General features: G+C 37.1%; 2 protein-coding genes across 2 annotated transcripts; both read left to right on the forward strand.

Annotated features, from left to right (window-relative positions):
• Nucleotides 1-236: 236 nt before the first annotated feature.
• On the forward strand, nt 237-11410 carry LOC114521144 (gelsolin-like protein 2). The gene is made up of 15 exons (XM_028541556.1): nt 237-419; nt 2943-3032; nt 3213-3302; nt 3739-3834; nt 4272-4366; nt 4677-4749; nt 7565-7657; nt 7983-8048; nt 8236-8272; nt 8947-9026; nt 9482-9519; nt 9891-9973; nt 10054-10145; nt 10630-10750; nt 11257-11410. Exons 1-14 carry the CDS (start codon nt 339-341, stop codon nt 10723-10725), a joined length of 1110 nt encoding a protein of 369 aa, XP_028397357.1. The 5' UTR covers nt 237-338; the 3' UTR covers nt 10726-10750; nt 11257-11410.
• Nucleotides 11411-12808: 1398 nt separating this feature from the next.
• LOC114521154 (achaete-scute homolog 2-like) lies at nt 12809-17548 on the forward strand. The gene is made up of 3 exons (XM_028541568.1): nt 12809-13220; nt 15618-15880; nt 17029-17548. The coding sequence occupies exons 1-3, from the start codon at nt 12902-12904 to the stop codon at nt 17164-17166; spliced, it is 720 nt and encodes a 239-aa protein (XP_028397369.1). The 5' UTR covers nt 12809-12901; the 3' UTR covers nt 17167-17548.
• Nucleotides 17549-25268: the final 7720 nt, after the last annotated feature.

Genomic DNA, 25268 nt, shown 5'->3' on the forward strand with positions numbered 1-25268 from the left:
GTAAATCCGAGGCATGAACAAATCCATGCAAAGAGAGAGCATAGACCTTTATTAGCCTGCCGAATTCCCGACTCGATAAAATCTCTGCTCAACTATGATTTTATACGCTTTGTCGTTATTAACAATTTGACCTTTCCCGACCTTAGGTATCACTGATGAGATTACAGTTGTGTTCGTGCGATCTCAAATATCCTGCTATTATTACCTTATACGGAAAACTATTCTGTCAAAGCACACAAACGCTCCACGTCTATGCACTTCACGCCCTGTCTAAGCCTAGCTTGTAGCTGCCAGTTGGTGCTTAAAACATCTGTCTGTTTCTTTGGTGTTTAGGGAAAATGTCAGGTTTAGTTAAAGCAAAAAAGTATGACTGGAAGGACTCAAACTTGGCGCTCTTTGGCTCCGATCTGGAAAAGAAGGTAGGAAAACAGATTAAATATTGAAATTCCTCACACATTTCTGGGTAAACAGCAATTATGACTTATAATGTCAGATATATTAACCGTCGCGAAGCTTCCAACATGAATGTTATTTAGCCATTTAGGGCTGCTAGCTTGTCTCGGTGTATCACAATTTGCTTATTAGACAAACTGTTAAACTAAAAAGTTTGAAAATATCGGTAACTAAAAACGAGGACGTTCGTTTTCCGTCTGTGTTGTGAGGTTATTTACTGCAACCTGAGCTCAAGAATATCTTTCCTCTGAACAGCATGTATAAAGTTCATGACAAACAGCACGGCTTCGCACACAGTTTCGTCTGTGTATTCAAGCAAAGCATATACTGTTGTAGGAAAGCAAATGATATATACATGCATGAATGACAGCTGGCATGTATCGAATCTATCGACTATCATGCATCTTCGATTCTAAGAAGTCAAAACTGCCAAAACATGCTTCAACATTTGCTTGAGCCAACATGCCGTTATATGATGTCATTGTGTTGAACCATATGCGCTTGGTGAGAGGCCTGTTTCAGTCGTCCAACCATTCGTGCGCCGAATTTACTCCCGGTGGGATCAATTTAGAGCGACAAGCGTTAGTTGCAAGTTCTGTAAAGCCTGAACTTGGAGCAACATTAATCTATACGCCGCCCCTTGCAAGTGCCGAAGCCATATTTTTTTCAAAAGAAAGAGTTAAATGAGCCATTTCGAAATTTAAGATCCTATAATATCCTACCCATTTATTTTATATATATACTTATAGGCTATATAATACATTTCGCAGCCAAAAACAGGGCTCAAGTGTGGGGTTGCTTGTCTGTTGACAGGTGGCAGGTGAACACAAGGCAGCGAAACGTGTCCGTAAAACTTGTATAATTCCTTAGTCCTGCATGGGGCTATTGCGGAAAGGCGCAACATTTAAATCGAAACAAATTTTTTCACAGCAGCTCGATTAATTAATAGATAACTTTTATTATTAGTGTATATTTTTGCCTCCTATTGTTTACTCTTTATCTTAGACATGAATAATAACTTGTCTGTCTATATATATTAAAATGCAATTATTTTTCGTCGAAGAAGATCCTTAAAAGGCTTGTGAAGGTTTCATGCTTTGAGGGGATCACATGGTATTCTAAATCATTAAAACTACTCAGTACAGCCACCTACTGTTAGATTTTAATACCCAGCCACTTAGTCTTAGGCAAACGAAAATAAGCGTGGAATAGTGTAATAATTCAGGCATCAAATTTTATACCATTGTGCTTGCTCATTAATTAATTGCATTTGTGTTGAGTCTTTAAGTGCTAGGGCATACAAATTCTGACAATAGGCGATTTAGTAATTCCTCGGACCGCTGCGTTAAGAAACGGCTGGTTGCTGCATGCAGGGACTTTCTAGTTTCTACGGATTTTCAACACTGCCTATATCAAAGCATCGTGCAGAGGGATTGAGGTGACATTCAACTACGGTTGAAAACATTAGGTCTTGAGATATGGAATAACCAACACGGATATTTTAGGAAAATATATATACAGTTTACTATTCATCATTTTGCCGAAATACCTCAATTGTTCTCTCACTGTTACATATTATTTAGGTTTATATCTTTGTAGGCTATATAGCAATACACGGGTTTTAAGGACAACTTTTTCAAAATTCAATAATGCGAACTTGATCATTACTTCTGCACAAACTATGCAATATTTTGAATGCACACTAATATAGTCGCTGTGATGTTAGCTACAAGCATGTTATAGATTTCCGACAATCAGCGTGTTGTTTTATGTACACCAAATACCAACTACTGCAAGAAGTTTACTGAGTTTGAAAGCTACCGTTTGCATGTGTTATTTGCTTCGTGAAACTAAACGGATAAGCCAAACAGTAGATTTTAAGCCTTCCGTTCATGACGCCAGAAAGATGCGATGGCGGCGAGGGAGCGCTTTCTTAAAATTTGGTCTCGTGTTTATTAATGTTAGATGATTCGGTGTCTGAATGTTTTCCGCAAACGCGATTGTGCTATAGCTTGTTGGCTGCCTTTCTAGCGTCGTCTTTAAAGCTGATTTATATGGATTAAACATGATCCCGCTCAGGCGATATTAAGCGAAGCGTAAAACGACTTCGAGCCTTCGAGGTATCGAAAACCATGTTTCTGGCTGCATGTCGTGTGGTCATCCCAAAAATAGCCTTTTCTTGTTTGGTTTTATTACTTCAAAATGATCTTACGCTTCGTTGAATCACGGATAACCGGACTGGTGTAAACATGTCCTTGATTACGAATTGCCTTGCAATCCTTTAAATGGACACCCCCCGTTTTGTCTCTGCTGGAGAACTGAAGGAACCCATACTTCAGTCTAATGCTTATCTGGTTGGTTGTATTTTATAGAAAACTTCAAAGTCCCCCCTCGTTGTTTATCATGGCAATTTAGTTCATCTTTTAGTCCAGAAGTACCACACCTTTGTTTTTGGCATTTCTTTTAATTCCTATTTTCTCTCACCACAGGTGAAAAAAGCCTCTGCTGCAACAGAAAAAGCATGGGAAAACGCTGGTCAAAGGCCTGGGATTCAAATTTGGCGAATTGTCAAATTTAAAGTAATATGATTATGATAAATAATTAATAATATGCAATATAAATGTTTGTGATGAATTATTTCATTTTGCATGGAATGTGAATCCTATACGTCATAGCCACATATAGGCAAAACCGCAAAAGTCATTTGACATTTTCCCTAGTCATGATAATATGATTTTGATGTACCTTTCTCCCTGCAGGTTACTCATTGGCCCAAGGAAGATTATGGAAAGTTCTTCAGCGGCGATTCCTATATCATATTGAGAACCTACAAGAAACCAAACACTGATGTATGCTCAATTCTTAACCCCCCCACTCCCCATGTATAATTTGATGAGACTGAAGGTTTATTATAAAATGTATATTAGTTTATTGTCTCTTTGGATCCCGCTACGCTAATATTTTGGTGTTCATTGACTATGAAAACAGTAAATTTCTAAAGGCATGATTAAATATAATAACTTGAAATTTACATAGTGGGACAAAATCATCAGGCTGGCTATACGCCACTGGCTCCCCCACTAAAAAACGTGTGCAAATGACTATAATATATAGCCAGTTTTACTATGAGTTTATTTGCATATATGGTTGAATAATGCTTCCTTTTACACATATGCAGAGAACAAATCTCTCATGCTCTTTGCGTTCCCTCAGATAGTCAAAAGGTTTAATTTTGCCCAATCAATTAAATATATTATTGGTTTATGCATTTCATTTTTTCGACAGGAACTGTTGTATGATTTACATTTCTGGATTGGTAAATATTCCACTCAGGATGAATATGGAGCTGCAGCTTATAAAACTGTTGAACTGGACATATTTGTAAGTGATTTCGCAAATTTAACCAAACTCTTTATCTGTTCAACCAGGGAATCCCGAGATACATATTTCTGGTGATATCCAATTAAATTTACGAAAGCCATATGATCAGGGGTGCTGGGACGATGCGAGGGCAAGGGCAAAGGGGGCAGTTTTGTAAAAAGGCACTTCTGTTGCGACGCATGCAAGAAAATGTTCACAAAACATCGTTTGTTGAACTTCGTTTCGTCGTGTTTTCTCTTTCAAGATGATTTCACTAGACGATTGTACTTTTTTAAGCTGGATGGTTGCACTTTTCACCTTACCCCCCATCCTTGTGTATGCTGAAACTTGAGAAAAGTGAGTCCCACTTGTGCCCTTGACGGACGTGTACAGATCAAAGACAAAGATATAAATAATATTCATTATTTTCTTACCAAACCAAATATTTAATTTTTTAGTTAGACGACAAGCCGGTACAACATCGCGAAGTACAACAGCATGAAAGTCAAATGTTCAGGAGTTACTTCAAGGAAATTACAGTATTGAAAGGAGGGTGAGTTATAAGCTTCGGTTTAACGACCTATTTCACACTATGCATTTAGTCCTGGTAACTAGATTTGCTGGGATAGTGGTACGGAAAATTCACAAAACGTTTCAAGTTTCAACAAATAAAATTCCCAGTTAAAAAAAGAAGCGGATTGAATTGAAACAAATCCAGGGGTAGACGAGAGCGCAGCCTTTTGGTACACCAGAAACTTATAGTGGATAGTAAGGATGCCATTTGGAACTTGTTAAATTAATCCAAATTTAAGTATATTTAGTGCAGTATTTTTACTGACTTCTAAACTTCCATTTAATTGCAGTGCTGAAACCGGTTTCCGCCATGTTGAGCCGACGAAGTATACACCAAGACTTTTCCAATTTAGGCGTGAAAAGGTGGGTGTTGCAAGGTAGCTACTTAATGGACGAGAGAGTTGTAAAGCGAAATATTTTTCACTAATGTAGTTTTATAGTGAGTTTAATTAACAAACCACTAACTGGAGTACGCACACTGGTGCGTTGTTTGATAAATAATATTTGACATTATGACAAATAAGAATGGGGGGAGGCATATTAAAGGAGTGGTGATCCTTTTGTGGATTCAATATATTCGGAATAATTCAATGTTTTTTTATACTTTTTGGTAAACATGCATAATGGTCGCAGAACAATTTATCCGGCACTTTGTAGCATGAGACCTGGCTGTGAACTATATGAAGCAGTGTTTTGAACATTCTTATGTCGATGTGGCAGGAAACATTATTTGTGCATGATGCGTATAGGTACGCGATTAATATAGGTACGCGACGCTTTGGTTTACGCGGCTCAGAACAAGCTATTAGGAAGCTTTATAAAGCAGCGACTACGACTACGAGTAGGAGATTCGTCATTCTCGCGCGTTGTTTGCTTACGCCATCAGCTAAAACTCGGAATCTTTGGGCTTTCAAGTACGAAATTTATCGAAAAACTTGTACTCAAAACCTCTGCGACTACAAGGTACTCGTAGTCACTAGGGAGCTTTAGCAGTGACTACGAGTACGACTACGAGTACGAGATTCGTCATTCTTGCAGCCTCGTACCCAGGCGCTTTATTGGAAAACATAAAGGCTGCATTCAGCGTAATATAGAGATCTGTGGCTGAGATGTGCGAGCGCGCAGGGGTGCTTGGGGAGGACGCGACGGGAGAGCGAGCTTCATTTGCCGCGTCCTCCCCAAGCACCTCTGCGCGCTCGCACATCTCAGCCACAGATCTCTATATTACACTGAATGCAGCATTTATGTTTTCCAATAAAGCGCCTGGGTACGAGGCTGTCATTCTCGCGCGTTGTTTGCTTGCGCCATCAACCAAAACTCGTAGTCGTTGGGCTTTTGAGTACGAAATTTATCAAAAAACGCGCGAGAATGACGAATCTCGTACTCGTAGTCGTACTCGTAGTCACTGCTAAAGCTCCCTACTGCCACAGAATACCTATCAGAAGAATAACTCTATACTATTTTTTCGTATGTGATTCGTCACGATTCGTCACTTAGCAAGTGCATTTTTTTGAGGTAGTCACCCCCCTGCTAATGTCTAAAATCAAACCATATTTTGTATTGGCAGGGGGGGTGACTGCCTCAAAAAAATGCACTTGCTAAGTGACGAATCATGACGAATCACACTTACGAAAAAAGTACCGGAGTTCTACTTCTGATAGGTATTCTGTGCTACTGCTAAAGCTCCCTAATTGTTGCAAGCGGCAGCGATGAGGAAGTAGCTTTAGCATCATGTTATCATGTTTACCACGGAATGGTAAAGCATGTCTTGTATTGCTGAAACAACATTTGTACGTTTAAAAGCGCTGTTATGATACAAACGGTGTTATGATGCATATACGCTGTGTTCGTTTGTATATGACGCCAACAATTAATCATTCATTTGACGCTATTTTGGTTGATCCTATACAAAGTTTACATCAGATTTTCAATATCCGAGTTGTTTTACTTCTTTTATTTTTACTTTGTGACTGCTTGTCATATTCATTGTATTATATTTATTGTATTATTGGATGTTTAATGCCTTAATGGAATACAAAAAAGACAACCAAGATGGCGCAACCATAAATTGCCTATGTCGATCTGTCATCGTTCGCATGTAAACTCTTGCTGCTCAAATGTGGTCCTTAACAATGGTGTGAAATACCTTGGTCGTTCGCATGGGGATTTCATCCATTTCTCTGTGGTCTATTGCCTCTCGTATAGATAGTCCTTGCTATATCATTAATTCAAGTGCATACCTAGCGATTGAGCAACTCCGAGTTAAGTTTATCCCCCGAAAGGGTGCTTAAGTTGTGCTTAAAGGGATTTCCCAGGCTGCCTCGCGTTCCCTTCAGTATAAACTGGAACTAATCTTGGAACTAACAATAGAGACACATGTAATTGGGCCGTTGGGGGATTCTTGTTATTGTTGAAGTTGATAAATAGCCATCCATCCAGACGTACTTTCTTATCATTTGTTTTTCATTCAGTTCGATGAAACATGCAAAGTCAACATTCCAACAAGCTATGCCATTATGTATTCTCAAGCTTCCTTGTGCTGTTCTAAAATGCTGTTCTAATGGAATTAGAACAGCACCTTCATGTTCTGTACGTTCGCTTATCATTGTTCAGATGTGTCTTCTGTATCATTAAACACAAGTACTTTAATCGCAATGAAGGAATCGTTGTTGAACTCGTCTTATCTGTCGTACGCTTTCAAAGGCTTCCTGGACTAAATCTACAAACTATAATGTATGCAACCAGGAATTCACTGCATCATTCGTTATCACATGCATAATTCATACATGCTTCATCATCTTTGAGTTGAACGAGTGGAAAGGGACTCGCTGATGATCGGTTTATTCTATTCCAGACGAGGGTAACGTGCTGCCGATGTTCCATATGTAATTCGTACAAAACCACCCACAATACCGCATTCTATTGCAAGGTAACACCAGTGGCGTCGTATATTACCTGATTTATATCTTTCTAATGTCCACAGCGCGTTCAAACTACCCGCTTTGCGTCGGGACCTAAACACTGCGGTTGTACCATAATATGTTGCTGCGACGACACCGCAGTATCTAAAGAATAGCAATTACTCTCGTTTTCCAAACGAACTTTTGGCAATACTAACCTTTACAGATTGTTTGGCAAATGAATGACCTCAAACATAGACTTATTTAATTCGTTTTAGGGATCAGTTGTGGTCAAGGAAGTAGCTTGCTTTCAAGAATCTTTGGATTCTGATGACGTGTTCATTTTTGACGCTGGTTTAGAACTGTTTCAGGTATTAACATTGCATCCCCCACTTATAAGTACATTCCAATGCAGTCAGTCATTAGGTCTTTCTCAGAATTCTTGAATTGTTGACAGGGAAAATAATTCGAATTTGCATATATTATCTTCCAAACACGAAGCTAAACGTACAGTGAGCGTCTCACTCTGATTACTGTGTCTGAAACCGAGGAATTGGGACGCCACGTGAAGTAAAATACAAAAATATTAGGTCTTCTGTAACAGTATGATTTATCATCTCACTCAATTGTATTCGAATTTAATCTTTAAACTTTCAGTCTATTCTGTTGTGATATACATATATGTTTGTTGTTTAGTGGAATGGTAAAACTTCAAATAAGGATGAACGTTTTGCTGCCTTGCAATACGTACAAAATTTGAAGGTAAATGTTGTTTATTTTTCATCAAACTTGACTCTTTTGCCATTGTATTCATTGAGAATATTGTAAAGCACATATTAAGTTTGAACTGACTATTTTTTGGGGTCTCCGACTTTGTGTACAGCAACAAACTGTATATATGATGATTGTCCGTGAATTTTATTAAAATAAGCTTCTTACCATTCTTTAGTCTGACAGAAATGGACGTCCAAAGGTGGAAACACTGGGTAAATTTCTTAGTCAATCGAATTCTGATAATGAATCATGACGTCATGAGACGCCTCAAAACGATTGAGTTATCATTCGCCTGGAGTAGTTTTTCCCGTTCTTTCTGTTATTAATATTAAAGGCGAAAAATTATATTTTTTATTTTTAACAGTCAAGTGAAAAGTAAACGTTTTTCCGCATTAATATAACTACTTAAAATTTTCAAGTGCCGAAGTCATATGAATTAAGGAAATGATAATTCAGTTTTGTCGACGATCTGGCTTCTGATTTTTTGATTTTTATACTCAGATCAGCTGGACATATATTGCAAATAATTACAGTGGGCAGCGGCGTGGCTAATTGGGGTCGGGAGTGTATATTCGTATATTCATGCTATTAACCATCGGTTTTAAAAGAAATCAGTAGGACACCCACACTGACTGGCGTCTAGCTTCGCCTCTGTCACTGGGTTATGCAATTAGATTCCGATCCAAATTAACCAAACAGATTTACGTTTTAAATCTGATTTTGGTGGGATTACAAAACTCGTGCACCTGGTCAGGTCTGGGCCACTTGTCTCTGTTGGACCATAAAATTTAAATACTACATCTATAAAGGACTACATCTTGTTCAAGCCATGTTAATCCCCGTAGTGTTAACGGTGTACTCATTTTCATTGTTTTCATTTTCTTAGAGGAAGACAGAATCTCGCCGAAAAACCCCTTCAATACTAAATTACCAACCGGTGGCAAACCAAGAAAGAAGAAAGACAGGGTAATTTTATGTAGCTATTTACGCGCTCCTTAGCGACAGAATGAAAAGCGTTTATCAAAAATTCTTATATAGATTTTTGGGAATGAAGGCAGAAACATACCATTTTTGAGACCTAAGTAGGAACTTTGCGAAAAACATGCAGCATTTCACTTTAACGACATTGTTCGCCTTAAATTAAGTTCAAATTGGTGTCAAATTTAGTCTAAAATATTAACATTGGCTGTTAAATTAATTGCTCTAAACTAACAGTTTGTTACTGCATGGGAATTCGGTATATGGTCTTTGTGGTGAAAAATAGTGTGTTGGACGTCAATGCGCACGCAGTCTAATCAAAGTACATACTGTTTTGAACCGCATTGTGTTATATAAGAAATAGACATTTTTTGTATTCCTCAGGGGAATTAAACAAGGAATCATTGCTCTACTACATATTTCTATAATTGTCATGTTAATAGGATGTTGTCGACGGCCCAGCAGAGAAAAAAATGTACAAGTAAGTTTTAATTTTGACTAACTAATTAAGAAATATCAATTAGTTCTATATAGCTATATATAATCATTTCAAATGTTGCAAAAATCTATATTATGATTGTCATACATCTTTGTAAATCGATTTTAGATTTCAAATCTAAACACGTTTGCGAACAAAATGTTTGTCTTTTTGGGACACAAGATTGAAAAGGGGCGCGGGGATCTGGGTTTATGTTATAAACCAGTAATTTGGCTATACCAAAATGATTGTAGTTTTATAGCGGTCGCTTTGTTTTTTTACGAAATCTCATCCGTGTAGTCATGCAGCTAGACTATAGATTACTAGTAATCTTTTTCTCGTCAACTTATTAGCTTATGCTGTCTACATTTCAGAGTTTCAGATGACAGTGGTAAACTTCATATACAGTTGGTTTCTTCCGGAGATTTAAGGAAAGACGATCTTCGCTCTGAAGATGGTATGTTAATTGACTTATTTAAAGTCTACTATTATAGATTCAAGAGCATTTTTTTTACAATTATATTTTTTGTTTTTAAGCTTTTGTTGTTGATCAGGGTAATCATGTTTTCGTATGGATTGGATCACGTGCTAGTGAAGATGAGAAGAAGAATGCCTTGCCAATGGCTCACGTAAGTTTTAGACGGTTAAACCAGTTATAGTTTAAATATAAACAAGACGCTTAATTCAATCTACCATAAAATTTGAGGAACGGTTACAAAATCCCTTTTTTTATCATGTCATTATTATATTTTATCATACTTATAACATTAATGAGGGTCTCCACAGGTTATCCCTATCAGTACTAAGCTTTTCAAGTGTAAGCATGCTTTTTTTCAAAAACGTCAAATTCTCAAAACTCTAAGAAAATGGTGTTTGAAGGATGATAGCTACCAAATCATACAAACTTACGAAAATCGGGTTATTTGTGAGTGCAACAGAATGAATTTTGATTTTGACTTGCCACAAGTGCAACTCGTTCCCCGAGCCCGCGATTCCTCTGGCGAGAAAACGATGGCTCTGGGTGTCTCACGCTGAACGCTCGCTTAAATGTTGACAAAATTCAAGTCATGCAAAACCAAGAAATGTTCAACCTGGTATTTATTTTTTATATAGTTCTATTTGCAACAGACCGACCATCCTTACGCACCCACCACTGTGATTGTTGAGGGAAAAGGCGAATCCAAAGAGTTCGACAGCGTTTTTGAATAGATATTTTTGCCAATTTTCTAAAATGGTAAGTTGAATTTCGCGCTTTAAAGTTTGACGAATAATGCCTAAAAAGCTTTGTTGCAAGAAGATGAATTTGAGATTTCACCTGATGACGAACTAAGGGTATTATAGCTGATATAGTCACTCAATCATATACTTTTCCCAGCTCATTGCATTTTAGAAAACGCACCGAAATTGTTCTGAAACGCACTTTCTTAGCTGCCAACGGGCAACACTAAGACCCTGCAACACGTGCATTCTGCAAAAACAGTACGAATATATTTATGAACCGGCAGAAAGATTTTCCTGATTAATCCTAATTTACATTCATCAATCCATTTTCGTTTTTCCTTGCCTTTTTATGCAACCCGATCAGGAATGCTGCTTAGTGCTTTTGCTATAGAGGTTGATAACTCTACCCTGCTCAGCCCCATCCAGCAGTTTCTACGAGTAAACAACTTTAATATATCAGTTTGGTTTTCTTCATTCACGTCCGCATTTATAATGTCATATTGTGGCAATTTTTTTTAGAATTCTTTACTTGCTTGTTGGTTCTTCAATGTTGCTGTCCCAAGCTTGGTGCTGTGGGAGGTAATCACGAAGTCAATAGTAACTTTAATAAAACAGTTAAATAGATCCATTTTAATGCAAATGGCCAGGAAATAATTATCAAAATAAACGCATTTTAAAATTTACGGTGTGCTGGTATCTGATTTAAATATTTATTGATTGATAAAAGAGGAAAAATTATTTTGTAAGGAAATCCCCCCAAACTTGTATTCAAACCCATTTAGAGAGCGGTACCTTCCTTACCCTCCCCCCTAACCCTCTGTATCAGACGCCATCCCTTAAAACGGCTACCCTTTTGAAAATTCTACAATCAGCGCATGTGCTCCTCTGCCGACAATTTCCTATTCTTTATTTTTATATCCGATTGAATCAATTTTCCACAAAACTATGACATGGTTTCTCTAATATCGTTACAAGAAGTCCCTTGCTTATTTCCGCCGAGCATTTATTTTGTATATATTGGTTGTCTGGAGTTAATGAACATGTTAAGATTATAACACAATCATGTACATACATGCTGTGTAACATGCACTAAAAATACATTTAGAATTTACTCTTTTATGATCGTCGATCGTAACCCTCGAGCATGGAGAGGGGCACTTTCTCCAAAATAGCTCGCTGTGATAGTTTCGAAGAACGGCCTTTCGTCTAGATTTCAGCATGGAATAGTGGGAGAATGTATTATGTTGTGAATATAAAAGCAATCACGTGATAGAAAACAAACCAATTTAGTCTAAACAAACTGTAAAATCTGTCTCTTATATCTCAAAGTTTGTTGCAATTCGTCGTAATTGATAAGTTGTCATTTGTTGAAATTCTGTTTTTCTACGTCGGAATGCGAATAACAACGAATTAACACATGGGAATTTCGATAAATCATGACATGCGAAAACCGGCCTTAAACAGAATATGCAAATTAGAGCACTTATGTATTAGTATTCCACGGCAGGGGGAAATACATAATTCGATCGTGTATAAAGAGAGGTTAAAAGTAAATATGATCCGTTAATAACAAGCAGGTTTACATTTGGAAAACGGTTGATACCATAAGTGTATTGGTCCCAAGAAAGGACTCATTTTGTATCTGCAATCGCCTGTGCTCTATCCCCACTCCTCATCAGGTTAAACTAAATAAGTGTAAAAAAATGTCGAATTGCAACGTACGTGTGCAAAACCCTGTGTCTATCTGTCTTACAAATACGTGGCAACAGGTCGTTTGGCATCATATTGTTGGTAACAGAATGTGAACGTCACAGTGATTCGGTTGAAAATGGTTTATAAATAACGTTGCTACAACATCACAACAATACAAAAGCCACCGTTTCATTTATATCTGTTAAAGACTAAAATTGTGCATACTGCAAATAATTCATGCCGAAAATGCATTCAAAATGGTAAAGAAACCTCTCATTGTTCCTTGCGTAGCTATTGTTAATTTTAGCGCGGCGCGGCGAGATTTAATTAAATCTCACTGGGTGTTCAAAATGAAAATCAAACAGCGAGACGAGCGAACAATCTCATTTTTAAGACACAAGGCACACGAATGGAGTCTACAGCTCCGTTTTGTACAGTATCTTTCGATTCTGTACTTGCTTAATTCGACCAAATGTACCAAATGCCGGAACCTAATTTTTGCATTGATCGCGGACTAGGAATGTTGACTTTGAAACATTACGAACATGGCGTCGATAGCGATTCATCCACATGTGGTGAGAGTGGGTATTCAAATTCAGAACTTAGTTCAGACGACAGTTCGCCACCATATATTGTGGACAAGACTGTAAATACAACCAGTTTTCCAGGAGAAATCAAGCCGTTGATCAATCAGGATAGCTTTTCCGAATCGAAAGCAGAGAAAGTGCTCGGCAATGGAGCAGATCGTGAAGAAGACTGGCACGAGAAGACTGCTTGCAGATATAGACGAGGTAAAATGAAACGGGTAATTTTGTAGTTCAATCTGTAGACATGCATTTTTGTGTTTGCTAAGTCTTGTCAGTGTGCTTGTTATATACTCATGCAGAAAAGATTTATGTTTTATTTGTGTTGAAAATCAGCACATGCACGCTAAATGCCATAGTAATTTGGGTGTGATAAGCCAGAGTAGTGAGAAGTGAGTTTGCATTATAACTGTATATCCATCCTATAGACACGCATTAAGGCAATACTTCATTTTATCGCTTTGAAAATTTCCCATCCCGGACGTGACCATCTTCAATAATTTCGCGATTTACGCCGCGCGAGTAAGCTTTGCAAAGCAATGGGCCAATGTTTATGAACGTATCAAGTTTTTAATATGCTAAGTGAAATAGGCATTTATACGGGTTAAAGTTACCGCACCCAGTGCACGTGGTGATCCAACATCGAAAAGGGAAGCGAACTTTGATTTTTTTCCGCCAATATTGAAGAGTCGAGTGTTTTAAGAGTTCTATATAACGTCACAGTCTCAATTCATTGTGTATACAAACATGTACGACAAAAAGCGCACTGCTCTTGATATGGTGAAATCCCAATTAACATGATAAAGCCCCGGATATTGTTAGTCGCTGAAATATACAGAGACTGCAAATAGTTCAGATCGTATACAGTATACCAACTCTTTGCTTTTTATGTTATGTATCGATTGTGTTGTAAAACTAATCGATCAATTGTTAAGTTAATTCGATTTAATAACAAGTTGCATCGTATATAACACTAATCGAAAACAATAATCTGATTTAGTCTTTAACTGATTTAACTTCTGATTTAACCTTTGTGTTTTTGACTTAACATGTTATGCCGGCCAGTATAAAACAAGAGCGCTTCGTAAAATAGTGCACCGAAAGTTTATTTTTATAAAATGCCGGTTGTATAACGTTCACGATGGCGAAAGATGACGTATTGATGCGATTTTCTTTAACTTAATTTTCATATATGTACGATAGATTGAGGCCATTGTCGGACAAAAATATGTTTTTGCCGGCGAACATTATTAAATGTGTTCTCAGATTTTAATGCGGTCGATACAATGCACAGATAAGGGTTCATATAGAGCTAAAAAACGTAGGCGTGTGAGCCTTACATTAAAATTAATCTATAAATTAATATACGACATACAATGTAACGACTATCGGCATAATAGCATTCCTTTTCTTTCTCAGAGCATTTATGATTGATGATCATGATTGTGATAGTGAGTTGTTCAAACAATGGGGAATCAGCAGAGGCGTTTTCCTGCCGATTCTAATTTAAAACAGCTTGTCGTCTACATCAGGTTTTAAGTAACACTTACCACAATTATGCAGTGTATGGAATTTTTGCGAGCACACATATTCCGAACCTTTTTCATAAACCCTTGTCTTTTTGGTATTTGGGGTAACGTGGCGTTATTTTGAAGGCAAAACAACACAAATTAAACCAGTCACCCCATTCTAAAATGATACTTTTTGTCATTTTTTTCTTTTATAGTACACGCCTTGCAAGGGCGTCGTATTGTATAATGCCTGCATGATCAATCATGCTAATGATACAGATCACGATGAGAGATTCAATACAGTACATGAACAGTTGCATCTTTAGTATGCATGCTCATGCATGTAAATCCTTTCCAAGATCACCTCGAAGATCACCTCACCAAAATTTTATCCAGTATATTTACCTTCTATAATCGGCTGCAAAATAGCAAATAATTCCTCTCTGACACACTCGACCAATAGTGGGCCTTAGGAGCCAATAATGAACAAATATTCTTCTGTGTGTCATGTATAAAGCCCGTTTTCCACTAGCGATATTTTTCGCACTAAGCGACTTTGTTCCTTTGTATTTGAGCAATTTGTTCCAGATGGTTGCAGTTGAGAGCTCTAGAACAAAAGTATAAAATGTCGATTCGCACGAAGAATATCGCTAGTGGAAAACCGGGTTATAATGGAAGGGTATATTGTCATACTGTTGTAGCTATTACCAAACGGTCGGCGTTAGATCATATCGAACTAACGTACATGACGTCATAAATTTTGCAATAACGGAAGTATAATAACAGAAGTCTTACATGAAGTCTTTCTAGAGCTGGTTCATAAAAATAATAAAATAAAAATGGCGATGAATGATGATACATTTATACATTTATAAATGTACACGAAAGTGTAAATGTCTGTTACCCTCATACCCAGTATAGTAGTGATCATATACTTATGTAATAGTATCTCTGGCTTTACCTTAATTACGGTTAGTGTTAGGGCTATTGAAAATTTTATGACGTCATGTACGTTAGTTCGATATGATCTAACGCCGACCTTACCAAACTGTTGTCTAAAGGGATGTCAAATAAATCCTATGATATTTTACAGGTAAACGAGGTAAGGGAACAATTTCAAAGCGCAACGAACGTGAAAGAAAACGCGTTCGTCTGATTAGTGATGGATTCTACGAGTTGCGCAAGCATCTGATGATCGAACCATGCAACAGGAAGTTGCCTAAGTTACAGATACTAAGGAAAGCGATCTGGTATATTAAGAATTTACAAGATATGATCAAAGAGAGCGATTTGCAGAATGCCGCTAAAGTTGGGCAAAGTTATGCTATGTGTTCTCCTAAACTATCTCGTGCACAGGTAAATATATCTTCGACATCGCTGCAAGTAAATATCACAGAAACTACCGGAAAAAGCCGGACACTGAGACACTCTGCCCAATCTGTTACCATAAAATATATAAGAATCCTTATATACATACGACATCTATCACCTGCATACATACATATCTATCCATGTTCAGCTATAACTGGCATGCGTCAGCGAAGTCAAACAACTTTTGCCCGCATTAGAATGATGCATGGTAAATAATGAATACAGGATATTCTTTCGTTTGTGTCATGCATGTTTGTCTATGTAGACCTATACTGCCTATATTTTCAATATCTATTCTATTCATTTTGAAATCAATGAAACAGTACGAATTATAGCATACTTCCAAGAGTAGTGGAATAATTAATGGTAATTGCACTGTGTGGAGTGCAATTTAGTGTAAAATCAAACGCGTGATTACAAAATTTGTAATCACAAATTTGATTTCACACCAAAATTGCACGACACGAAGTGCAATTTCCCCTTTATTATATTCATTTTAAAATCATACAAAAAGTAAACAAATTCAAAGCGATTTATTGGTTGAAAGAACCGAAAACGGTGTAAAATGTAATTAATTTTCATCTATTTTTGTCGAGAAATTTTGCGGGGCATTTAAAAATACAAAATAATAATTCTTTGCCATTTTCCCCAGTAATTTGATTGGATAGTTATAACTGAAATGCTAAATCTCATTGGTTATTGTGGTGCAGAGCTTCAATCTAATTGGCTTACAAATGATGTGATTAATACTCAAAAATGGTGCGATTTGGAAATTAGTCACACTATTTTTAACCAATCAGATTGCAAGAAACACCACCATCTCAGGACTCAGATATGAGCAAACTGATATACCGTTGGTTAATAAAGGAAAACAAAAATAAGACCCAACATCATGCATAGAATGATACGACGACATCATTACAATTGCCCAATAATTATATGATCAGGGTTGCCAGATTACTGAACAAATTAGCCAAATATTATTACCATGCATAATCGTTGTTTTCTTTGTTTCAAACAAAGAAATCAAAGAGCCGACGACAACAATGTTTGAAGGCTTGTTTTTTCAGTAATCTGGCATCCTTGTATAAGATTTTGAACTATTTATAATTTTCTTGAAATATCTTTGTTAGGTGCCTTTCGTATACAACTCACATCAACGGCAAAATATTCCATCAACATGCATGAACACATCGACATTTCCAAGACAGAACGTCCACCAGATGGAACCACAAGTCGAAAATCCTTGGTTACAAGGCTATCAATTCTAAGATGTATACAAGTAACAGTAGAGTAATTCCCATGTAATCATCTAAAAGTAGCTGATATTTTGGCAGTATATTATAAATATAATCTTGTAAGTCTGTACGTAAGTCAGTACAGTAAGTTAGTACAGTTAACTAATATTTAGGATATGATGATATGGTAATATTTGGAAAAACGAAGTTGAAATTTGATTTAACAAATCAGTGAAATCACAATGAACATTCGAAACAGTTTTCAGTACCGTGAACTAGTTTCTAGTGTCAAACTTGTAAAATACACCTATTATACAGCACTTTTTAAAGTTTTTTAGATAGATTTATTCACCTATATTAATCATATAACTTCAAGAAGAAGAACACAAAGCACACATATATGCGGTGCAGTATTTCAGTCTTTTTTTCTCACTTGTGTCTCGTATTAAAGTTTATTAAAGTTTACATTTCATTTGCTGTCGTGAAACTAACCATAAACCAATGACAGCAATGACCTTATAAAAAGGCAATTTGCATTGCGAAAAACCCTGGCCACTCCTATTGCGCCAGTCTATGATATGATTCACATCGCGTGAAAAGTGATTTTTTCTCGCCAATTTAAGTAAACCGTATAGAATAACTATATACAGTAACTAACGTTGAACAATCAACCCCTTCCCAATTTTAATGCTGCTATACTTAATACACCAAAAAATTTAAAACAAAGTTATTCAGAAAGAACGTTAGCAGAGATCTTTTTGCAAATCGATTGTTTTGCTTCAGAGCTCTCAACCGTGCAACCATCTGGAACAAATTGCCCAAATACAAAAGAATGAAGTCGCTTTGCGCGAAAAATATCGTTATTAGAAAACCAGCTTAAACTGAATAGCATTATTATTTATTTTTTGTAAACTTACGTTCTGATTGGTTGATTTGTACCACGTGAGTGAATTTTACACAGCAACAACGCCACGGCATTAGCAAAATGGCAGCAATTAATTCGGAAACAAACAAAAAATTTGGCGAGCTTAGCGACGACGAAATTGGGGAAATCATAGATGAATCCACACCTAAAAATACGAAACGTATTTAAAGGTAAGCATGTGTTATTTATTTAAGGTTTTATTGAGTCTTTATGTGTTTATTCAAAATGATTATTAAAAGCTTAAAGCACTCTTTGTTCGTGCGTTATCGAGTTTTAAATGCACTCCTTCATAAACAAGAAACTCGAAGTTCAATATACTGCACTCGGTTTCGCCTCGTGTAGTAGTGAACTTCTCCCTCATTTTTTATGAACTCGTAACGCACTCACACAGTGCTTTAATCCTTAATCACAAGTTTTGCCTAAGCAATATATATATATCAATGTCGAAAAAAAATTAAAACGAGTGTGAAAATAAGTTTTAGCAATATTGGTAAAATGAATGTAATTTAATCACAATGTAATCCGACAATGGGGCCTAGTAAAATTTAGGATAAATATCACGGATAGTCTGAAAATACTAAACTAAAACCATAACTATAGTGTAAACTAAAAATACAATTGAAATTGCAAGTAGTTATAAGTTAACTTTAAGGATAGGCGATACCAGCTTATTTAAATCGCAGTTGAATCAATACTATAATATTTGGAACCAGTTTTTTGCGTAATTTAGCAACAATTAATCACTTGAGAGCAGAAACGAAACAAGAAAAATATTGCGGGGGGGGTTAACATTAATATATTCTGTCTTGTCGGACAGAACGTATAAATGAATAAGCAATAGATCCCCCCCTTAATTATCGCAAAATTGTTCGTACAGACAATTCGTCATGCTCTATGGGATATTAAAATTCGTACTGTTATGATTTCTCAAGCTATTTGAATAAAAAATAATGAAACTTTTCTTAATTCACAGGGACCGGGCAAATTTGAAACCGTGCTTGAATTTTTCCGGTTCAGGTGTTCTACATGATGGATGACAATTTGAGCACGGTCGGAAATTAGTCCGGTCCCGTGTGAACGTCGCTGATTTGCTTCTTACGAAAGCTCCGCTATTTTTTGAAGTGCATACATGCAATGTTTAGTAGCCAATGCTTCAAGGTTTGATTTTTTTGATAGATGTGTTACTGATTCACTTATTGATCTTAGAAATATGATATTTCACTGCGACCTACAAAATTTAACCGCTCCGGAGACAATCCAGTATATACCGAGCCTGACGGTAATTCAATCGCGGAACGTTGTGGAAATATCTCTGCGATATATTCTTTGTTCGTCTTAATTTTGTGCATTTTCCTATTAATTACATGCTCAATTATTTGAACAAACTGCAAAAATGTTTATATATTGTGTATTAAGTGTGGACGCCATTTTGTGGGCAAAAATTTCTCATGTGTGAAGACACGTGACCACGAATCGACTAATCACAGCAACATAACAACATTATAAATGTACGGATTCTTTTTGATATTAATTTCATTACTTATTATAAAGCTGTGTTGGGCCGTCAATCGTCGTCAGCGCTTTTTAAGAGAATGCGAAACAAATAGAAAACGACATTGAAAACAAACTGTTTGCACACAGCGGCGTAGCTCAAACGTTATTGGAGGCTATATGCTCCTATATAAGCCATATATTCATGTTTATTTACCTTAAAGGCAATTGGTTTCAAAATAAATCAGTAGAGCACGAAACGAATATATGAATATTCGGCCCCTATAGTTAGGCGTCTAACTTCGCCTTGGTTTGCAAATAGAAGCAGCAAGCACTGAAACACGGAGTCCCGGCGCTCAAACTAACGAGTAATACTTTGAAGAGTTAACAACACCCACAAGACAGGCTCCCAGTTGTTATCATTGTTGAAGATGTTTAAATGGTTTCTCTTAATTGGAACTATCTTAGTCTGTTGTAAGTATATCGCACTATTATTATACCTATTAGTTATTATAAAGCTGTGCTGGGCCGTCGATCAGCGTCAGCGCTATTTAAGAGAATGCGAAACAATAGAAAACGACATTGAAAACAAACTGTTTGCACACAGCGGCGTAGCTCAAGCGTTACTGGAGGCTATAATATGTTCCTATATAAGCCATATATTCATGTTTATTTACCTTATAGGCAATTGGTTTCAAAATAAATCAGTAGAGCACGAAACGAATATATGAATAATCGCCCCCTAGTTAGGCGTCTATAGCTTCGCCTCAGTTTGCAAATAGAAGCAGCAAGCAAACACGGAATCCGCTCAAATTAACGAGTAATACTTTGAAGAGTTAACAACATCCACAAGACAGGCTCCAAGTTGTTATCATTGTTGAAGATGTTGAAATGGTTTCTTTTAGTTGGTACTATCTTAGTCTGTTGTAAGTATATTTCACTATTATTATAGCTACTCTTTCGCTCCATGTAACGCGTTACCATGCAGCTTGATATGTTGCATGCGTAAATTTATGCAATTTCTGGTATGGAAGTGTTGTACAAAGTATATACTCTGAATCAAACGGCCATGACGTTATGCATCTTGAAACCAGTGACATGACATATTAAATTTAAAATATAACTCGCCCTGTTAATGTTTTCTGAAAAGAAAAATAACAAGTAGTTATTTTATAAGGGATCAGAGTTTACGATTCACGACGCGGCCGGCTCGACGACGCGCTTGCAAAACAAAGACACTCCACAAGCGAGACAAAAGCTATGCATAATTTGTGGTCCCACGACAGCGTTGTCATTCCAACAGGCAACAACGGCTTCAAATCAGGCATTTGCACGGCCTCTCGATGACATGAAAGCAGCTGGAATGTGATAGCTAATTTCTAGCAATATAATTAACTAAAGCGAGCGACGTCGAGCTAACATACATATTTTTAAATAAAAGTTTAGCACATCGGTAGCCTCGTGGCTAGGCTTTTCAGGCTCAGCTAACTGCCTCGCAAGGTCGTTCATTTTAGTCAATCGCACGTTTGCAAACGTTTGCTAGTTATCAGTTTTAACCCGTCTTAAACTCACGCATGCGCATTATTTACAAAGACGCCCAACGTCCATGGCATAATGGCGGACAACTTTCATGACGCATTTGCATTCCCGGGAGTAAATAAAATCTTCGAGCGGAATTAGTACCCTCGCACCGGCTCGGGGATAATAACACAATTATTGATTTCGGTTTTCGGCTTCGGTTGATGACGTCCACAAACTTCAGCTTGATAATTCTTCATATCATGTTGAACTTCATTCAATAATTTTTAATAATTTATCTCTATACACATTTGATAAAAAATTACTTCATGGTTGGTTTTACATCCATTGTCTTTACAGTCTGTTAAAATGAATATATGAGTATGCCCCCGCCCAATTATCGTTCTAGCTACACCCCTGGCTAGGATCGTTAAGGACCTGTAATTTAAAATATCCCTATACATGTTTTTTTCTTACTTTCGCAGGCCTAAGAATAACAAACTCTCACTTTATACATGTTGGTCAGATGGGAAACGATCAAGTATCTTGCGGTGAATTATTCTCACCTTGTAAAACTATCAGATTTGCTGTGGGCAATATATCACGAGCTGGGGACACAATATTGGTAGATTATGCTAGAGGACAGTCTTATAACGAATGTGAAAGTTGTGAAATATCGAAAGCGTCCATCACTATAAATAAGTCGTTATCAATTCATGGGCACGGAGGAATAGCTGTTATTTTGTGCCGGTACAGATGCAGTCTTTTTGAGATTCGAGGTAACGGAGTCCAGGGACCAGTAGTAGAGTTTGCAAATCTTTCAATGTCCATGGCACAAGTTGCAGTGAATTATTTCAACACATCATCCCATCTTGTTTTGAAAAATTGCTGGCTTAAGAAAAATTTGATTGGGATATATCTAAAAAACTCTTTACGGGTATCGCTGTTCTTGACCAACTGCAATTTTCAAGAAAATGGCGAATACGGAATTCATTCGAAAAAATGTACGAACATGAAATCCATTTTCATATCTTGTAATTTTCACTCAAGTCTCGTACTGCTTGAGACAATCCAAAATCATCTAGTCTTATGGCAGGAATTTTATTCATACACTTGGAACTGCACATTTAGAAACGATCGAGAATACCGTGGGCGCGTATGCCCAAAACTTCTGAACATCAAAACTGTTTCCATGGTAACTAATATAACAGTACGCAAATCTACATTTTTTAACAGTTCTGGTTTATGCAACTCCTTCGATCTACTTGAAGCTACTAACAATAACAGAAGGAGCACGTTCATAGTTTTGGATGAGCTATTGGTTGAAAATAATCGGAATAGTAGGACAATAGTAAGCCTTAATCCCTTCTTTAAACGCTCGTCTAACTTCAAAATAAAAATTATAAACAATGTTTTCCGAAATAATACTGCTCGAACTGTGTATGCCGAAATAAGACGGTGGAGGACCTTCTCATTTCCGCGAGGTGCTTACATTTTGTACAGCAATAACACGTTTTCACAAAATGGGTACTTTTTTCATCCTTCTACAGCTTCGTATTCGCCAGTTCTTTATCTAGGAAGGGGAAGACACCGTTTGTATTCCTGCACTTTCGTAAACAACTACTCACATGGAACTTCGAATTCTGCTGTACTTGTTGTAGCCAATGCAGCGAAAATTGTGGTAAAAAATTGCTTGTTTTTGAAAACAAACACTACGAAATCCCTCCAAATTTATGGAGAATCGAATAGCGGGATTATTTTTAGGGGAACTAATATCTTTAATATAACAGCAACTTTTTCAGATCTGGTGATTATGGAGCATCAACCTTTTACTCCAAGTGCGGGACGCAATGGTCACGTTCAGAATCAAGGTACCATTCAAATGATATGTCCTTCTGGTTATCGTTTTAACTTCATGAGTCAGAAGCGGGCTGTGATGTGGACATACTTCCATGCATCGTGTGTTCAATGTCCGCGACAGACCTATTCCATAGAAAAGGGAATGTTGAAGAACAACATTACTAACGATATACTATGTTACAACTGTCCTCGAGGAGCCGTGTGCGAGTCTGGACAGCTTTATGTGCGAAAAGGATTCTGGGGTTATAAAAAGAAGCACGAAGTAGATGTAAAGTTTTGTCCATCTGGATACTGCTGTCAGGAAGAAACCTGTAAGTCCTATAGTCATTGTCATGGTAACAGAACTGGTACTTTGTGTGGTAGATGTCCACAAGGTACTTCAGAACCACTATTTGCTACGAAATGTAAAATGAATGAAGACTGTACTGCCTCAACATTCTGGTTTCTTTATTCTCTCCTTTTATTAGCACACCTTTTGTTCTTTCTATACCACGAAGAAATCACTCGGTTTTTTGTAAAATGTTTATCATCCATACAATTATCTAAAAGTTCCACAAATGCAGAACCCCGTCAGAAACATTCGAGTGCTGGTGGCTATCTCAAAATTGTTTTCTTTCATTACCAAATAGCCTACATTATTATAAAAGGTATTCCTTCTGGTCACAAGATAGGATTCTTGACTAATTTTGTTTCTCGAGTAATGAACTTGATCACAGTCAATTTTTCCGTTCAAGACTGTCCGTTCAAAAATCTTCGCCCAATCTCAAAGTCAATGTTCCTTCATTCGTTAGGCTTTTGTTTGCTTTTATTGCTAATTTTTACCCACCTTTTGCATACGTTTGCAGTTTGGATTAGGGCACGATGGAAAGGCAATAATGATTCGGGAACTCGAACTTCAAGCGATGTTCGCCGCTCCGCGTTCTGTGTTCGCATCAACTGTGCATTCATATATGTTTCGCTCTTAATGTACAGTTCTTCGGCAAAATTGTGTTTTTCTCTCTTGAACTGCGTTCCAGTGGGTAAAGATAGGGTACTCTTCATTGACGGGACGGTGAAATGCTATCATTCATATCAGTATTTCCTTATGGCATATATTTTATTTTCTGTTCTCCCTTTCTGTCTTGTACCTGTTCTTGGGTGCTACCTCTTGTTTCTGAAGCAAATTTCGCCTCGCCAATTGTTTCTTAGTTGTCTTTTTCCTTTACCATATTGTTGTTATTGGTCTTATAAGCTCATAATATACTGCAAGAGGCAATCTGATACTGAATTAAGCGATGCGACAGGTGTCGATAATGATAATGTCAGTCGACAAGCACTTCTTCGAATCCTTTCTGGGCCTTTCAGGACTCAAAAGCGTTTTTTCGGTATTATAAAACCTAAAATTCCCTGGGAAGGAGTGCTCATCTTGTGTAGACTGATGGTAATCTTATCTTTAACATTCAGTAGCGATAACCGTGTCCGTGCGTTGGTGATTGTAGTAATTTGTCTGGGTATGCTTGTCCTTCATATATATATCCGTCCATTCGCTAGTGCACATGAGAATTTCTTTGCCACATTGTCACTGTGTTCAGTCATCATTATCTGCGTGTTGTCTCTCCTTCGAGCAGTTTATCATGGTGAAAGTTATCATGTTGTGTCTGACAGTGAATTCTTCCTACGTGCAAGTAAAATAACAATTAACGCAATATTGATTAGTCCTGTAGCTTTGTTGGCTCTTCTTGTCTTCAAAGTTCTGCTTGTGAGGTTGATTTATAAATTATTCGCCTGCTTGAAACGTATAAATGTTAAGCTGTGTACCGCAACAAACGGAAATTACGATATAATTGATTAAAATAGAATAAAATGTAAAGTAATGGGTAATGTCAGGGTTGGGTTTGGGTGAGGGTTGACTGGGCGAACTAGGAAGCAGTGTTATTTTTAATAAATATTTGGTTATGTTAATAACCCAAATATTTGGTTATGTTACCGACCAGTTCAAAAACTTTATATTTTCCCATCCGCGTGATTCTTTTTGCAGAAACGAAGTTTCACACTTCAAGTGTGAAAGTTTCATGTGTCTCAAACACAGATGTTTTTGAGTGGAGGTTCGTGCTAAAAAAGTGACAACTTGAAGGTTAAAAGACATTTCTTAGTTCGCCCATTTAAGAACATATTTATAGTGATTTTCCTTAACTAAATGAATTGGCGAGCATGAAAATTGCCAGTGACTTACCTGATGTCAAATATTCATATCCAGGGCCAGGGGTACAGTAGCGTAGCCACACGATCTGTCCCGCTATTCTAATATTCTGGGGCCAGTTGTTGACCTAGGTTAGCGCCAACGCGGGGTTACATTTTAATC

Source organism: Dendronephthya gigantea, unplaced genomic scaffold (assembly GCF_004324835.1).
Source record: "Dendronephthya gigantea isolate DGI-Jeju-01 unplaced genomic scaffold, DenGig_1.0 000019F, whole genome shotgun sequence".
In the NCBI taxonomy this organism is placed as follows: domain Eukaryota; kingdom Metazoa; phylum Cnidaria; class Anthozoa; order Malacalcyonacea; family Nephtheidae; genus Dendronephthya; species Dendronephthya gigantea.

Excerpts from the sequence above, each read along its gene's own strand:
- LOC114521154 (XM_028541568.1), top strand. The coding sequence starts at position 12,902 with ATGTACCAAATGCCGGAACCTAATTTTTGCATTGATCGCGGACTAGGA. Across the intron at positions 13,221-15,617 it reads TGCTTGCAGATATAGACGAG|GTAAACGAGGTAAGGGAACA; the intron begins GTAAAATGAAAC and ends GATATTTTACAG. Across the intron at positions 15,881-17,028 it reads CTAAACTATCTCGTGCACAG|GTGCCTTTCGTATACAACTC; the intron begins GTAAATATATCT and ends TATCTTTGTTAG.
- LOC114521144 (XM_028541556.1), top strand. The coding sequence starts at position 339 with ATGTCAGGTTTAGTTAAAGCAAAAAAGTATGACTGGAAGGACTCAAAC. Across the intron at positions 420-2,942 it reads GCTCCGATCTGGAAAAGAAG|GTGAAAAAAGCCTCTGCTGC; the intron begins GTAGGAAAACAG and ends CTCTCACCACAG. Across the intron at positions 3,835-4,271 it reads CTGTTGAACTGGACATATTT|TTAGACGACAAGCCGGTACA; the intron begins GTAAGTGATTTC and ends TTAATTTTTTAG.